The sequence below is a fragment of the Oryctolagus cuniculus genome, chromosome 1 (genome assembly GCF_051225735.1).
Source record: "Oryctolagus cuniculus isolate XC-2025 breed Fujian yellow rabbit chromosome 1, ASM5122573v1, whole genome shotgun sequence".
NCBI classification, from domain to species: Eukaryota; Metazoa; Chordata; class Mammalia; order Lagomorpha; family Leporidae; genus Oryctolagus; species Oryctolagus cuniculus.
Genome location: NC_142867.1, coordinates 187,252,842 through 187,267,582, shown reverse-complemented (window position 1 = coordinate 187,267,582; position 14,741 = coordinate 187,252,842). Strand labels below are relative to the sequence as shown.

Below are 14,741 nucleotides of genomic sequence, written 5' to 3'. Positions count from 1 at the left end.
TGGGATTTTCTCCGGGCTGGGGAGACGTGGGAAGGCGGAGGACGCTCGCGGGGCGGGGAGGTCGGGCGGGGGTGGTGCTGGAGCGAGGTGCCGGCTTTGCTCAGGACAAGTTTAAATTACTGGCACGAGGGGGGTGTGGGCGAGTGTGTGCGTGAGAGCGCCCGTGCGGTGCGGGAGAGCCGGAGGCTGAGGAAGAGGCACCGCGCTGGCTGGGCTTGCTCATTTCTCGCCGCTCTGCGCCCCACCCACCACCCTCGAGGTTCGCAGAGCCACGGCGCCGCCGGCGCCCCCGGCTGCGCTCTGCCAAGGGCGGAGGGGGCCAGGGCTGGCCAGGTGGCAGTGCCCAGCGCGCGGCGCACACGACCTCGCGTGGCCATTGTTGCCTCATTTATGCCCAGCACGTTGCTCCGTACCCACCTATTTCATGTCTGTCGAGAATTAATACGGGAGCTATATATGTGTGGCAAATTGGAGGTTGGATACCTCCCTCGTTTTCTGTTTTCAAGTATTGGTGAGCCAAACTGGTGTCGAGGTCGGGTATTCGCTTCTCCTAATTGCCAGCTGCAGCAGGTCTGGCTTCATTGTGGCGAGGGCGAGAAAAATAGCCGACCATTTAGGGTTGACTCCTAGCACTGATGGACGGGGATGGATGTCTCCGTACTTTCTCCTGAAATGCACGGATTCTCTCCCCTCCCCCACTGACGTCCAAACACTCCTTTGGGTTGAGATTCTAAACCTTGAACCCTTCTCCACACTCCTATTCAATCTACCTAGCCACTGGGTGGTAGGGGTGGGCGGGAGAGGAACATGTTTTATTTCCTAGGCCTACATTATGCATCCTATAAAAACTAGGCTTAAAATGAAATGAGGGGTGGGGGTACCTGCGGAGCAGACAATAGTACCCAAGGAGATGATTTTCTTCATTGAAAACCTGCGCCTGAAGGTCAGGAAAAGGTTGCTCATGTTTTGGGGGAACCGAAGGGTAGGGAATCTGGGTTCTTAAGACTTCCTTGTAAAATGGCTTCTTAACTGGGACATCTGAGAGATTTGTCAAAATTTGAGTAAGTCCGAAAAAAAAAATTGAATGTTTCAAAGTCACCTCTTAGAGGATTTATTTTTTCTGTTCCAAATTTTAACGCTCTTCCTTAGATGGCTGTTGGTGTCTTCCTGAGTTTGTCTTACAAGCAGCCACTTCTGGCACCGGCTTTATCGCTGACCTGCTCCCCAGTTCTCCAGGAAAACCCAATGACTGTAGGCAGAGTAGTTTGGAAGACTTGGGGGACTCAACTGTTGAGAGAGGGCTCCCATAACTTCAAGAAGTCGGCTTCAGGAAGTAGCGGGTAGGGCACCCATCCTAAGAGTTCCAGACTTGGGTTGGCAAATCGGTAGGCCCGGTTTCGTCTAACGTTCGGAAACTGGCCTTTTTAGCAATCCCGCGTGCTGGGGATGGGAATGTTCTAATTAACTGTTTAGAGGGAGGTCAAAGAGGCGCAGGCGCTTTGAGCGGGCTTCTGCCCCCACCCCCACCCCCAGGAACCGGTACAAAGTCAATTAAGGTCATTTCATTGCAAATCGGATTTGGGGTGACACAGAAATGCTGATATGAAGCCAATCAGTTATTTCCGCTGTCCGCAGTCTGGGTCCCCCCAAATGGAGAGACAGCCTCGCTCTATCTCGATCTTGGATTAGCCCCCCGCCCCCGCCCACACACACTTTACTATGCCTGATTTGTCTTCTCCCCAAGAGGGCACATTTGCCTACCCCACCCCCGAGCTGGCTCAGAGGAGTCCTCGCCGCGTCCCCCCTCGCCCCGCCCGTCGCGTGGGGGCGGGGAGCGCCGGGCGCCCTGAGCGGACCTTGCTGCATCAAACCCGCAGCATGCCCTTGAAGCTGTAACCTCGGTCACGTTCTCGCGGCGACTCAGTCGCCCACTGCTCACTCCCTCTCTCTTACCTCCCGTGATTTCAGGTAGGTGTGACAGGTGATATTTTTAAATGCAGTGTTTTAGGAGGAAGGGGGAAAGCCGAAGCCTTTGCAATGGGGGAAAAAAAACCCACCTCCAGACGACAGGTGCTCTCGTAATGAAGCGGCCAGGTGTAAAAACGTGCCCGCGCCGCGTGGTTGGGGGGGGGGGGTGTCGGATTTTTTGACTTGTAGCGGTGGGGCTGGGTCTGAGGACAAGCGCAGGTTTTTCTGAGGAAAAAGGATTGAGCCAGGCAAGAGGGCGGGCCGAGGCCGGGCAGCGACGGGACGCCCCCTCGGTGAAGAGTTAGCCATTTCGGGGCTTGAGTGAGGGCGTTGCAAGGATGCGGCTGGTGGCAGGCTCTGGCATAGTCGAGTGCAGAATTTCCTACTGTGCGTTCGAAGCAGAGTATAGCACCCTGCACAGGTACTTGGGACTTATTTAAACGTCCCAGTCTCTCTAGAGAGGGAGGGAGGGGCAGCAGGGGCCAAGCCTCATTTTCCGTCGAGGGACAGAGCCCTTTAGTTGTGAAGGAGGGGGAAACATGGCCTTTTAACTCTGCTTGCAATCTGTATGCCTATGTATGCGTGTGTGTATATCCGATTATATATATATATATATATATTTGATACACATAGGTATCAAGGTAACCCCCGCGCGGACCGCGCTCAGTCCCCGTTAGCGCCCGGAGCCTCCGGGTTTGCAAACTTGCACCTGGCACCGGCTGCCTCGAGGCGCGCGCGACGGTCCCCGCGCGGTGCCCAAGAGCTCAGTCGGAGGAGCCCGCTGGGGAGGCACTCGCCATCCCGCAGGGACCGAGGGGAGCGGCCGCAGCGCGGCTTCTCCCCGGAGGCACGGACCCCGCGCGGCCGCCGGGCAGAGCACGCGCCGCGAACTCGCCGCCAGCCCCGCCTCCTGGCGCTCTTCCAGCCAGGCCCCTCCTCCCCGCCGCGCTACAAACGGCGGGACCGCTGCGGCCGGGCGTCGCTGAGGCAGCAGCCGGCCGGGCCGGGAGGGCGGTCGGTCGGCCGGCGGCGCGGCGCGCGTGGGGCGGGGGTTCCACCGCGTTCCAGGCCGCCTTCCCGCTGCCGCCGCCGCCGCCGCCGCCGCCTCTCCGCGGAGCCCGCCGGGAGCGACTCCTCCGCGGCCGCGCTGAGCCCGGCGGCACGAGCCGTAGTAGCTGCAGCTCCGAGTCGTAGCAGGCAAGTGCAGGGGGGCGTGGGGGCGGGGGCAGGGACGGCGGCCGCGCGGCGCCGGGTCCCGGTCCCTTCTGGACACGGGGGCTGAGGGCTGCGCCCACTGCCGCGGCGCCGCGCTGGCTCCGGCCTCGGGGCGGGGACGCCGGTGGTGGCGGTGTAGGTTGTGCCCGCGAAGTTCTGAGAGCTCGGCCCCTGGCGGCGGGAGTGGAAGGAATTGGGCGCCTCGGGAGGCGGCACCGCCCCTCCTCTGGGCACCGGCTGGTCGGGGGCGGAGGGAGAGGAGAGCGGGGCCAGTTGCGCCAGGCAGCGTGCACGGGCGTGGACGAGCCCGGGTACGGCCGCGTGTAGCGCCGGGAGGAAAGAAACTGCGCCGAGACGCAGGTGAGTGTATTGGAGGGAAAGTGGGGGAGGGGGCTTCTCTAGAAAAAGGGGAGGCTCCTGGTGCCCCGGCAGCCCCGCCCTGTGGGAGGATGTGTGCCCCGGGTTCTCCTGCCGAACGCCGGGTGGTGGCTGGGGTGCGCCCGCTTGGTACGCGGCGCCTCCTCGAGCGCCGTCCTCGGAGCTCGCGGGGCGCCTGGAGACTTGGCAGCGGCCACGCCGCGGGGCCCGAGGTGGCGTGAGGCCGCGGGCGCTCTGGGGACAGGAAAGAGCCCCCCTCTCCGAGCGCGTGTTAGGTGAGGCCGGGCGCAGCCGCGCGAGGTCGCCGCTCGCGGTCGCATCCCAGGTTTTTTTGCGCGCGGGCGGTGCGCAGAGCGGGAAGCGCGGGCGCTCTGCCGGGCGAGGGAGGCAGGCTCACTCGCCGTGGTTGCGGCAGCTGCTCCTCCAGCTCGGCCTCGAGCCTGGCCAGCTGCGGCCCCGGTGCGCGGACGCGTGTGCGTGCACTGGTGGTGACATTGCTGGAACCCGGCGGGCCAACCGCGGTTTCCCCGGCAGGTGCTCCTCCAGTGGCCGTGACAATGGCCAGCGGACAGTCTTTCCACAGCTTTCTCATGAAAGCCCCAGCGTTATCCTTGAGGGCCAGAGCGCAGCACCGTGCCTGTAGTTGTGAGCTGCGAGCCTGGAGTAATAGCTGTCCAGATGGCCATTTAGAATTTGTGTGCATATTTAAAGATCATCTTCATGATAGAAATTTTCACATCTTCCCCCTACATTTTCTGAAAACGTGGGAAAGCGAGGGTTTGCTATTGGTTACCTACTCTCTTCCCTGTCCCCAAAGAACAGTGCTTAACAGTGTCAAAATGGAATACTTCCACAAAGACAAAAGAGCTGTGTAAAACTTAATCTTGTCACGGTGTTTAATAATTTTGCCTTCCTAAAAATGCAGCTCAGCCGCAAAACTTAGGGCGAATAAGTCCATTTGAAAACCATTCGAATGTCAACTGAGCTATAATTTTCCCATGGCCCGAGTGAAGCCTTCCTGTTTGAGATACTGTGCAGTTGTCCCCGAAGACAGTGTGTTTCAAGAATCATTTTCCTAGATTGAATTTCCCATTTGTGCTGGGGTCGAGCTTTCTCGAGGAAGCTGAGCTGTGAGCCGGTGGAAAAACCTCTTCTGGATCTACTTTCTCATCTGGGCCTTTGGCGATAGACACGGGGACGGGTTTTGCTGGATTGACTTGAGTTCTTTATGAGAAGTGTGTAGGGTTGTGGATTTAACACTGCTCAGGCTGGGGGGAGGTCTTAGATATGGGGGTGTGTAGAGACAAAGGGAAATGAAAACATCTGGACGGTAAAACAATTGGAGAAGCATGGAAAAATAGATTATGAAGAAACATCCATTTTCACTGTACTATCTTTTCCTTGTTGAAAGGCCATTTTTGTGTTTCTGTGATTAGCATTGGTCTCTCATTGCCTATTTGAGTGACCGTGTGCTGCCACTTTTGGGGAAGTGAGGTCTGCAAAAACATGGAACCTCCCATGTTATATCGCCACCCTCCCACCGCTTGTCTCTGGATGTCTCCTTGTGTGCTGTAAGGAATCGTGTCAAGTCAGCAGTTTTCAGCCACACACACACACACACACACACACACACACACTTTCCCCACCCTTCAAGACAGGTTTAGTGTTGGCATGTACCTCTTGGGTGGAACAGGCGGTCAGCATCTGCCAGCCCACCTGTTATTTGGTATAGAACCATGGAACCCCATTTTCCTTTCTAGGCCCAAGAGAGGTTTGTTGCTGAAGCTCTGTTTTGGTTTTGGATTGTTCTGATGAACACTTCTTCAGACAAGGTCCTCTGTCCCAGTTTCTGTGGTTTAAGGTGAGGCTCCCAGTAGGTTAAGGGAGAGCAGTGCTGTGACTGGTGTTCTGTTCTCTCCTTGAACCTGCCTTAAGGTTCTTTGTACACACAGACATATCTGGCCGAATCCTTGTAAACACCGTCAGCTGTTGTAGGCTTTGGTACTTTTCTTGTTAATAGTATTTTTCAACAATGCTCTACCCACCTCCTTTAGGAGCAAGTCCCAGGTTCTCTTTAAGGACATGACAGGGTCGTCCAGAATACCTTGACTTCTAATCTGGGATCAACCTTTTCTTTCTTGGCTGGAAAAAAAAATTTTTTTTTTAAACTATGACACTTCCCAGGCATTGATATGGCATAAGAGCACCACTGTGGCAAATAACCTTTTTTGTTCTTTTCCCCCAAAGGACTGAATTCTCCAAAATAGCTTCTTAGCAACACCAAGTTTTAACATTCGCTTAAAAAAAAAAAAAAAAAAAAAACCTTTGTTTTCATTTTGTTTGAAAGGCAGATAGAGATACTTTATCAGTTGGTTCACTCCCCAAATGCCCACAGTACCCTGGGCTGGACCAGATGAAAGTGGGAGCCAGGAACTCCATCTGGGTCTCCAACATTGGGTGGCAGGTACCCAAGTGCTTGCTTGTTTTATCACCTGCTGCCTTCCTAAGTTGTATGTTAGCAGGAAGCTGGATTAGAAGCAGAGCAGGGAATCAGGCCACACCCTCCAGCGTTGGGTGCGAGCATTCCTAGCAGCTTATTAACTGCTAAGCCATTTGCCTTTTTGATCACTAATCTTCATGGTGGAATCAGTTCTTTTCTCATTTGAAGCCTTACTGAGTTTACCAGTAAATTCTTTGTGCATAAAAAAGGCGGCACTGTGTTTATTTGGAAGTGAGAGAACCTGGAGATCTGGTTGGGTGGGCAAGCCTGGTGGCATTGTTGGAGAGGTGGTATTGGGCCTGGATGGTGTGCCACCCTGTGGAAAACCTGCCCATAGCAGTCCACCCAGGTCTTCCTGTTTCCGTGGATACTCAACTGGACAGACCAGAAATCATAGTAAGCTACCACATTTGAGTGTTCCTTGTTTAAATATTTTTTAGCATGGTTACTTGGTTAGAGGCTGGGCTTCTTTGTGGGCTTGTAACTTGTGCCGCTGTACACACTGCACACCTCCCTGTCTTGAAATTCCGAACAACTTTTAAGCAGAGGGGCCCTGCATTTTGCGCTGAGCACCTCAGATTATGTGATTATCCTTGTTAGATGCTTATCTACTTGGTAATACTTAGCTGCCAGTGTTGCTGCTTTGTTGATGTATTATAGAACTGTTTGCAGGCTTTATGCCACACCCAATTCTTGAGTTAACTCTGTGGATTACAGAATGCAAAGCATAAGACGTACATGTCCTTTGGTCAGTTCACTTTTACAAATGTGGATGTCTTCACTGGTTCTAGGTCCTCACAGGTCTCATATTTGTAGTTAAATGTCAAAAGCACTGTTTCATATGTTTCTAAATTGTGAAGAACATTTATTGTGTATGTATTTGGCTCAAGAAACTAACTGGTTTATAGCACTGGTTGATTCTTTCTGGATTTCAGTACAAACCTGCTAAACAGAAACAGAAGGCATTAAGCCTGAATGGGGTTATTTGTTTTATGCTTTTGTGTATGAAAAGATACATTTTTTTATACCTTGGTGACTTTTGGAATCTGATCTAAAAGTCAAAATTAGGGTAGTTAAAACTTCAGTTTTCTGGAGTATTTAGGAAAATTTTCACTAACAATAAATTAACAGTTTTGACTTTAAGCTTATGTGAGGTACATGGTAACTTTGATTTTAGTAAGGTTACTAGGAGAAATTCTTTTATTCACGTGAAAATTGTCTATGTTGCTAGTTTTGTATTCCACTCTATAAAATAAAACTGCAAGGTGACTTGTGCGAGCAACATTGTAGTAGGTGTAATTGCAAATATAGCCACCTCCCTATTTGTTTACCAGTGCTAAGTTTTTGGACATTAATTTTCATAAAAATACCTATTTTTGGAAAGGTTATTTTCTCAGCTCTGGGTTAGGTTTTGAATGCATCAATTGTATTGAGGCTCTTAACTGCATGTTTCCTTTTTGAATGTTGCTGAATAGTTTTATGTGATGACAGAGATTTTCATTCTAAGATATATTCATGCAGAGAAGGAATACAATAGACAGAATGACCAAGAAGGTCCTAAGAATAGGTGGCATGGGGTTAAATCCAAGCCAGTTTGTATGTCGTCTTACTAACAACAAGTTAACCATATTTTTTGCTTTTTTCAGAATTGCAGTTTTTCCCCTTACACTTATTACTGATTTCCATTATGGAAGTTTGTGACTGATAACGAATAGCAAACAAGATCTGACAAACCCCCCCTTTCCCACTTTGAAAAATTCCTTATTTAAAAGACTTGACAATTTTTCTGAAGTTACTTTATTGTGAGACTACTCCAGTAAAATATTAGCTTCTTTTTTTTTTTTTTTTAAACAAGCATATTGAGGATTTTGTTTGCTTTAGGACCAGATATGTTTTGAAATCCTAGGTTTTAACTACCCATATATTTTGTCCTCATCTAATTTTTTTAAAGATTATGTATTTGAGAGGAAGAGTTACAGTGAGAGGGAGAGACGGAAAGAGGTCTTCCATCCGCTGGTCCAATCCCCAAATGGCTGCAATGGCTGGAACTAGGCTGATCCATAGCCAGGAGCTTTTTCTGGGTTTCCCACACGGGTGCAAGGGTTCAAGTGCTTGGTCCATTTTCTACTGCTTTCCCAGGCCATAGCAGAGAGCTGGATGGAAAGAGGAGCAGCCAGGACTAGAACTGGTGCCCATATGGTATGCCAGCACCACAGGTGGAGGATTAACCCACTGTGCCACAGTGCTGGCCCTGTCCTCATCTAATTTTAGTAATGATAGATTAATACCAGGATTTCCCCCTTAACATGAAAAAAAGAGTTTGTACCATTAAAAGGAAATTGATATTCTGAGTGACTAGCTTATATTCTGAAATTTGGTTGTTGTGGGCTGTTCATTACTAGAGTCTGTTTCAGCAACTTTAAGAATCGTATCTGTATTAATGGAGCATCACAGAAATCCCTATTTTCATAAATTTCAAACAGATCAGCTCTTCAGGGTAAGTTTTTATTTCATTTTGCTTTTCATCAGCAATGGTCAAACACACTTAAGCTTCAGTAGACACTTTCTTGACTAATTTTTATCTCCTTTTGAGAATAGGGAGTCAGTTATTTTGGAATTCTTAGCTTTCATGTATTTCCTTATTACAGAGTCATTGTGAAATGGAAACTTCCTGTTAATATGACTAGTGAGGAGTCTCAGCATCTTGGAGCATTTGAAGGAGGTGTAAGCCTTCCTCTCCCTCCTAGAGGAATACACGCAACACAGATATTTTCATACAGTTTTTAGTATCTTGCTCTTGGGAGTGAAGAGTGTTAAAATGAGGTGCTTTGCATGTGAAATAATTTGGAAATTAGAATTTGGAAATTAGAATTGTGTTCTTAACTCTGGTGAGAGCAGGCAGGAGCCGTTCAGATAGATTTTTGTGTGCTGTTGAATTAGCTATGTGGATGGACCGTTCAGCTTTCTTCAAAGGACAGCTCTAAGCTTGCCTGTGTCTCCTCATAGTTTATTTTAAAATCTGTTCTGTTATTGTGAACAAATATTACACATGTCAAGTCTTTTTGTGAGCTCTGTCCTGCCTGTGTAGCTGCTGAGTTGTCTTGCCTCAGTAGGTTTTGTCACTTGGGTTGAAATTCTTAATTTAGCAGAGCCAGATAGAAAATACTAGGATGGAGACCCAAGTTGCCAGCATCTAATTTTGTCCCAATTGCCCGTGGCCTCGGTATGTTTTCCTTTTTTGTGTGTTTGTATAAAACCTTACCTACCTCATTTCAAGGACTGGGTAAAGTTTGGCATATTGACATACAAGATTTTTGGACAGTGTTCACTGAATTGGAAAGGTTGTAATAGGTGAGTCTGCATAGATAAGTTTTATATTTTTGGTGTGCAGTATGACCCATTTTTAGTGATTCTTGAGAACACCATTGTGTGTGTGTGTGTGTGTGTTTGCCATAGAGGAACAGAAAAATCTTGAACTGAGGGAGGTTTTGAGAGAGTTGTGACTCTGAACATTTTGATATGGAAATAGGTGTATTTTTATCTATGATGTTAGAACTTGGAAGGAAAGTTTAAAATGTGTTTTCCTTGAAAATATAAGTAATGTTGAAAGATTGCATGTGAGATTATGGTATTTTAGCCAGTTAGCATTCCAGGAATATAAATTTCATGATTTAAATTTTCTGTATTTTTTTTTCAGTGAGAGATAAAATTTTTAAGTTTAAGCATTTACATTAAAAAGTCCGTATTTTTCTGATTTGAATTTTGCTTAATCTCTTATGAAGATCTATTCCTATATATCATAAAACGGAGTTTGAATAGAAACACATTTTTTCCTCACTTATTTCAATACCCTTTTACTACCCTAAGTGAAAAGTCATTGATGGATGCCCTGCCAAGTAAGTTATTGGAAATTGCTCAGTTGTTCAGTTTTTAAAGGATGTTTAATACTTTTTTATTCTTTAGGCATCATTTGTGTATATCAGAAGTACAAAAGATGTTTTTCAAAGCAAATAAATCACAGCGTGTTTGAAAATAAATTCAGTGAATTATGTAAGGTAGGGAAAATATTCTTGTGTCTGATTGCACTTGATCTTGAGTTTTCTCTGAGCTTCTTTTCAGAATAAGAAAGTGAGGTTTTTCTGTTTCACTGATGCTGCTGGGAGGTACCTCTGGTGACGTGGGTGGGGGGGTTGTCACCAACCTTTATTGCAGAGCCACATGAAGCATGTTAAATACAACTTCTTCTAGAGGAAGCGGTTTTTATAAGCTATTCCGAGGTAAGGCTTTTTTCTGTATGAGCTCATTTAATACCTCTTTCTCTCGTAGGTGGTACTTACTGATTGCTGGTTTATCTTGTTTAAATTCTTGGTGTCCTTTCTGGCTTGTGGCTGTGAGTGACTCATGGACTGTTCCCAAATACCAGGTCAACTGTGCTTTTGATTTTCATTCTTTCTCTTACAGTGTCTCTGTAAGGAACCTGAACTATCCACAGCCTTTCTCTCCTCTTTGTGACACCTCTGTCCCTTATTATGTTCTGAGCCTTGTGTGTGTGCTACTTCCAGCCCTGGTAATTCTGGGTCAGGTGCAGCTATTTAGTTGTCCCTTTATTTTCTTATCCTGCTTGCACTTTAGCATTGGCTTCTAGCATTATTTCAGATTTTACTCACTGAAGAGTCTGACCAAGTGAATCCCTGCAGTTATAGGGAGAAATGGGGAACAGTGCACAAATAATTGGAACACCAGGTCCCAAATGGTAGCTTATGTGCTGTGTATGACCTAGAGCTGTTTTATTTAGCCTAAATTGTATTTCTAAAACTTTTGAGTTGTTGATTCTGGGTTGGAAACAACATCATATAAAGATCTAGAGCCATATTCCTTGCCTCTTCATAATTTGGACAGATAAAGCAACACTGAACTTACATTTATCAAGTGCCCCCTTAAGATTGAAAAGGGATCGTTTCACTTTGGAATTAATCACTGTTTGGCCTCAGGATATTTGAATTTGTACTTCTAATGCTATAGTTCTAAAGCCATGGGAATTAAAAAGTTCACTCTGATATAAAGATAGGCTGTAGTTTTGAAGTTTTACAGTCTTGATTTTTCTTTATGTTGCAAAAATGTTTGAATTAAGCTCAGGAATGTATGAATTACATGCATGTGTTTATAAATTTAGAGTGGTAGTTACCTTTTTAGAGCTTGTAGATACCTTTCCTTCAGCTATGGAAGTCTTGTTCTTCCTCCACCCTGACTGCAAGAACGGTTTCTTTCTCCATCCTTTGTGAGATGTGTTTCCATCTGCTTGTCTAATCTTTTCCCTCTGTCTTCTTGGGATTTCAGTCCTGTCCAATAGGGAGTGGCAATTTCTCCCTGCCAGGTGCGTGCTTCTGTTTGTTCAGATGCTTTGGGGTCACGAGCAGTTGCTCGGTGCTGGGAAAACTAACAGGATGTTAGGAACTGTTTGAAAGAGGCCTGTGGCCCACCTGCTAACCTCACTGCTGAGGTTGTTAGCTTAGAAGAGACATTCTCCTCTCAGATTGCTGTAAAAAAGAGCTGATACGAGAGGCGACCAGGTGTGAGGTTTATGTGTGTGTTGCTTCCTCCTCTCCCCTCTTATATTTCTCAGTCTTCAGCCAGCTTTTTCTCCCCCGCCCCTCCTAGAAGCAGCAGGGCAGGTGAGCAAAGCTGTCTCCCATGTGTGTGGTAGTGCAAGCTGAGGCGCCAGCAGAAGTAGAAAGAGGCTCACATGTCACGTTTGGACCAATGCTGTAATTTTATTGTACAATAAGGAAGGTGGATATTATTAATCTACTTCTGAGCATAATAGTACGATTTGAATAGCAGAGAGCAACTTTGGTGCGTGTTAATGTCTAGTGAGATGAATACAGATGAATGCTAAGTAGGTAGAAAATGTCAGCATAGAGTCTTCCTTTTGGTGACTTTAACCACTTAGATTTCTAGTTAACTTTTGTTCAGCCTGGCAAATAGATATGAAGATCTATTTTATCAAACCAGCATTAATGTAGTTTCTGAGGACAGAACAATGCTAAGAAAGCCCTGCTCTCCTGACAGCCACTTGAGCTAGGGCAGTTATAACGATGAATCAGAGTGTGTCCCTGTATTGAACATCTTAGCAAAACCCTTCAAAATAATAGGAGCTTAATGCTGGCAGTTTTAAAAATTGGCACAGTCTACAGTCCAGCCATTTTTTCCCTTTAATTTTGGGGTGTAAGTGAAAGTATATACTTTAAAAAATTCTCAGGGGCAAATGGTCTGGAGATTAAGACACCAGCATCCTACATTGTGTGCCTAAGTTCACTTTCTGCTTCCAGCTCCCTAGCTTCCTTATAATGCAGACCTTGGGAGGAGTATGTTGATGGCTCATGTAGTTGGGTTCCTATCCCCTCCCTGGGTGATGTGGATTGAGTTCCTGGCTTTGGCCTTGGCTCAGCCCTTATTATTTTGGGAATTCCGGGAGTGAATCATCAGATGGGAATTTTCTTCTGTCTCTCAAACCAATAAATAAATTTTAAAAATTAGTTTTGGGCCTGGTGTGGTGGTGCAGTAGGTTGAGCCACCACCAGTGATGCTGGCATCCCATATCAGAGGTCCTGTAGAAGCCCCCGTTGTTAGCTTCCGATCTAGCTCCCTGCTGATGTGCCGGGGAAAACAGTAGAAGATGGCTCAAGTGACTGTGGCCCTGCCACCATGTGGGAGAACCAGATGGAGTCCCAGGATCCGGGCTCTCCCCTGGCTCAGCCTCAGCTGTTGTGGCCATTTAGGAAGACAGCCAGTGGATGAAAGGTCTCTTTTTGTCTCTCCATCTCTCTGTCATTCTGCCTTTCAAGTGAAAAAAAATCTTAAAAGATAGTTTTGAATTAACTATTTTTTAGAACTTATTTGAGAACAGAGGGTTGCTGGTTTGTTCCCAAATGCCTGGGAAGGCCAGGGTTGTGCCAGGCAGGAGCTGGGAGTCGGGAATTCAAGCCAGATTTCCCATGTGGGTGACAGGAACCCTGTTATTTGAGCCATCATTACTGCCTGCTAGGATTTACATTAGGAGCTGGAGGTAGATGTTGAACTCAGGCATTTTTTTAAGATTTTATTTATTGATTTGAGTGACAGACACACACTCCCCCAACCCCCACAGATATCAATATATCTATATATCTATATCTATATCTGTATATATACACATATCAATTAATCTTCCATCCATTGGTTTATTCCCCAAATGGCCACAACAGCCAGGGCTGGGCCACATTGAGGCCAGGAGCCAGGCACTTCTTCCGGGTCTTACATGTGTGTGGCAGGGCCCCAGTTACTTGGGTTTTCTTCTATAGTGTTGCCAGACGCATTAACAGGGAATTGGACTAGAAGTGGAGTAGAGTAGCTGAGACTCAAACTGGTGCATATATGGGATGCTGACGTTGCAGGTGGCAGCTTTACCTGCTATGCCAGAACACAGGTACTTTGATAGGTGATGCAGGCATCTTAACTGGCATACTTGTGTGTGTGTGTGAGAAAGAGAGATCGATCGATCGATTGATTGATTGGTTTTGAGAGATCTTCCATCTGCTGGTTCATATCCCAATTTCCTGCAGTAGCAAGGATTGGGCCAGCCTGAAGCCAGGAGCCTGAAACTCATTCTGGATGGTCCACAGTGGTAGTGGGAACCCAAGTACTTGGGCCATTAGCTGCTGCCTCCAGGGTTTACATTAGCAGAAAGCCAGAGTTGAAAGTGGAGCTGGACTCTGGTGTGGGATGTGGGCATCCCAAACATCATCTTAATTGCTTGGTCGAGTGCCTCCTCCGTAACTGCCATCTTAACTTCTAGGCCAAAAGCCTACCCCAACTGTGAATTTTTTTTTAAATTAGTGTAGGTATATTTTGACCTTACTTTTGAGGTGCACTTAAAAATTCTTGACACCAAGCATCTTCCATTGATTACAGGATTCTGTTAGATGAATATGTTGCTTATTTTTGCTCTCTGTGGCGTCTGGTTGAGGGGCCTCCAGGGTGTCTTAGGTATTAGATGGGGGCTGGTGGAATAAAGAAACAGTAAAAAGTTTGTTTTATCTCCCTGAAGATTGGGGATCATTCCTTTGGAGCTTTGCTGTGTGTGGGTCAGTGGTTAACTTGTAAGTTTAGACCTTTCTTCTTCTTCTTCTTCTTTTTTTTTTTTTAAAAGATTTATTTATTTATTTGAAAGAGTTACACAGACAGAGGAGAGGCAGAGAGAGAGAGGTCTTCCATCCACTGGTTCACTCCCCATTTGGCTGCAATGTCTGGAGCTGCGCCGATCCAGAGCCAGGAGCTTCTTTGGGGTTTCCTGCGTGGGTGCAGGGGCCCAAGGACTTGGGCTGTCTTCTACTGCCTTCCCAGGCCATAGCAGAGAGCTGGATCGGAAGTGGAGCAGCCAGGTCTTGAACCGGCGCCCACATGGGATTCCGGCGCTTCAGGCCAGGGCATTAACCCGTTGTGCCACAGTGCTGGCCCCCTAGACCTTTTTCAAATTCATCTAAAGTCGGTGTTTTTGTTGTTGCTTTTAAGGAATGTTACAAAATGTCTTCAAGCTTTTGTATTGGCATCATGCAAAGAAACTGGGAAGGCTGTGTAATACTTACTGTTTTGTCATACATTACTAAGTTCTAGACTCTCGGAGAGCCTTGAATAAGTTAAT

At 47.2% G+C, this 14,741-nt stretch overlaps 1 protein-coding gene across 22 annotated transcripts in view; it reads left to right on the top strand.

The window, feature by feature from the left end:
- Nucleotides 1–14,741, top strand: part of ELAVL2 (ELAV like RNA binding protein 2) — a 193,771-nt gene that overhangs the window by 28,129 nt on the left and 150,901 nt on the right. For 6 of the 22 annotated variants that reach the window (XM_089317929.1, XM_089317887.1, XM_089317882.1 and 3 more), the window contains exon 1: nucleotides 2,161–2,389. The exons of 6 other annotated variants lie outside the window; for them this stretch is intronic. Coding sequence is in view for 5 of the 16 variants with exons in the window: in XM_089317887.1 (XP_089174013.1) it covers nucleotides 2,307–2,389 (83 nt within the window). In the remaining 11 variants the exon portion in view is untranslated. Of the gene's footprint in view, nucleotides 1–1,787; nucleotides 1,969–2,160; nucleotides 2,390–2,909; nucleotides 3,166–3,409; nucleotides 3,544–14,741 lie in introns of those variants that run through there. 10 more of the 22 variants (XM_070066034.2, XM_051857234.3, XM_070066011.2 and 7 more) reach the window with 9 other exon arrangements.